This window comes from Helianthus annuus, chromosome 4 (genome assembly GCF_002127325.2).
Source record: "Helianthus annuus cultivar XRQ/B chromosome 4, HanXRQr2.0-SUNRISE, whole genome shotgun sequence".
In the NCBI taxonomy this organism is placed as follows: Eukaryota; Viridiplantae; Streptophyta; class Magnoliopsida; order Asterales; family Asteraceae; genus Helianthus; species Helianthus annuus.
Genome location: NC_035436.2, coordinates 17552175 through 17554462, shown reverse-complemented (window position 1 = coordinate 17554462; position 2288 = coordinate 17552175). Strand labels below are relative to the sequence as shown.

The 2288-nt window shown below is 53.1% G+C and overlaps 1 protein-coding gene across 1 annotated transcript; it reads right to left on the bottom strand.

Moving 5' to 3' along the window:
* Positions 1 to 213: 213 nt before the first annotated feature.
* On the bottom strand, positions 214 to 1585 carry LOC118491447. The gene is made up of 3 exons (XM_035989240.1): positions 1258 to 1585; positions 350 to 1189; positions 214 to 257 (listed from the first exon to the last, which is right to left on the bottom strand). Exons 2-3 carry the CDS (start codon positions 1131 to 1133, stop codon positions 214 to 216), a joined length of 828 nt encoding a protein of 275 aa, XP_035845133.1. The 5' UTR covers positions 1134 to 1189; positions 1258 to 1585.
* Between the last annotated feature and the right edge of the window lie 703 nt (positions 1586 to 2288).

The window sequence follows — 2288 nt, the reverse complement described above, 5'->3', positions numbered from 1 at the left end:
AAACATACCTGAAGGCTGGAAACAACCTTATCCAAACGAATGCGCTCCGCATTCAGCTCTTCCAGAGCCTTGGAAGAACGGCTCTCTTTCTCCGCGGCCTCTTCAAGGGCCTTTGAGGCACGAGCCCCGGCCACTTTGGCCTCTTCCAGCGCCTTCAAGGCCTCATCCTTTGCCTGTAGCGCTTTAGCTGATGCGGCCTCAGCCGCAGCTTTTTCATTGCCCAAGGCAACATTTGCCGCCTTGGCATTTGCTAGCTCCTGCCGAGTATGAAACAGAAGATTGTTCTGCTTAGCCCAAGACTCGTTCCACTTCTTGCGCTCGTTGGATGAAATTTCCTCCCAACGCTGACGCTCATCAGCAAGGAGTTTAGCAAGGGAACGCACCTGTTTTAGCTGGGCAGCGGCAGCCCATTCCGAAGTCTGCTTCTGCTTCTCAAAAGCAGCTTTATCCTTCTCGAGCTGCTCCGCACCCGCGCGGGCAGCCTGGACCAGCTTTTCCGCTTCTGCCCGCATGCGAGCAGCATCTTCCTCGCGGCGGCCCAGCACCTTATAATCTTCCAAAATGGCATTAGCCACAATGGAAGTCCCTACCAACATGGTCGAGAGCTGGTTTATACGCAGCTCCCGCGGTGCGGCACTAGCCCGCTCAACTTCAAAGGGGGTCCCAAGACCGCCCAGGATCTCCCTGCAGGCCGCAGGGTCGTTAGCAATGTCATCCCCCTGCAATACAGTCCAGGGGGGTCGATGGTATAGCGTACCGCGATCCTGGGAGTAGGTGCGGTAGTAATACTCCAATTCAGACTCCCCAGGCTGAATTGGAGGCCCGTCATACCCCGCACCATCGGCCGACGAACTGGTACCCTTATCAACCGCAGACTTCTGCGGCCCAGCATCATGCTGCCGCGCTTCATCGCCAGTTTTTTGCGGTTCAGCATCAGAATGTTGCCTCCCGGTAGCAGTGAACCGCAAACTCAAATCGTCTCCCTCATTGGGAGAGATCAGGTTGTTGGACGAGTCGACAGTATCAAATATCTGGGCCGCAGCATTCTCTGCGGTACCCTCCTTCTGCACGGTTGACTCAGGTACCACCTTGACGGGAGGAGTCGATGGCACCTCCGCTCCACCCGCATCCATGGCACGCGGAGGGGACTCCGGAGCATCGAAGATAGAAAAATCTTCATCTTGACGCTCTGCAAAAAAGTGAAATAGCTATCAAAATCAGTTACACAACAGTTAACACTAGATAGCCTACACTTACCAACGACAACCGCAGGTTTCTTCTGCGCCGGAGCAGACCTTTTGGTTACTAGCCTCCGACGTTTGGTTTCAACACCACCAGCAGCTTTCTGCTCTAGATTCCTCTTTTCACCAATCACAGGGGGACCCGCAGCTGTCCCCCCCGCAGCCACTTCTTCTGCCTGCTTCTTCGCAGCACCAGAACGTGACTCCGCGGCTATACTCAAACCCTCAAGGGTATCAGACACTATCACATAATCCTTGTGTCGACGAAAAGAGGAATGAGAGATACCTGCTGCCTGCGGCACCAGATGAGGCACAGTAGTGACCTCCTTTATCTTCTTTTGGCGAAAGCGCACGCCCTTCACAGTTTGCCTCTTAGGCACACCTTTCGCTTCAGGGTCCCCCAAGGCCCCAAGATCACCTGCATGGAATCAATACGTCAATAACACAACATGATCAACACAAGTAGCAAGCTTCGATAGTATACCTTTGCCTACTGGCAACTCAACTGCCAGTGCAGCCGCAGTAGGCACCCGGAAGTTACTACGGATGATAGTGTTGTGATCCTGTTCACCATCCGCACAAACTACGGTCTCAACCGTACCCTCGAAATCCGGAGCAAACATCCTCCATGCGGGAGCATCTTCTGATAGTAGACAAAGGTCAGCAACACATGTAAGGATAAAGAACGTAACGAAACAAAAAGTACGTACCACCGCTCTTTTCCCGCACCACGGGTTTCGAGTTCTTGCCCCTCCTCAACATCATACGCAACAGCCATAGTTGCGTGTTGGTCAACTTCACAGACTCAATAGTCTGCAGTTGCGGGAACCATTGCACTGACTTCAAACTGGGCATCGCAATGGTCTCTGCTATGATCGTCTCGGTCACATTCCGAAACGTCATATCCACAGCAAGGGCAGCAGACTTGATGTAGAAGAACTTCTTCTTCCACATCGTCATCCCCTTAGGGGGAGTCATCAGCTTTGGGGTACCGTCTCGTAGACGGAAAGAAAAGAACCCCATGGACACTGTCATCTGATAAAACCG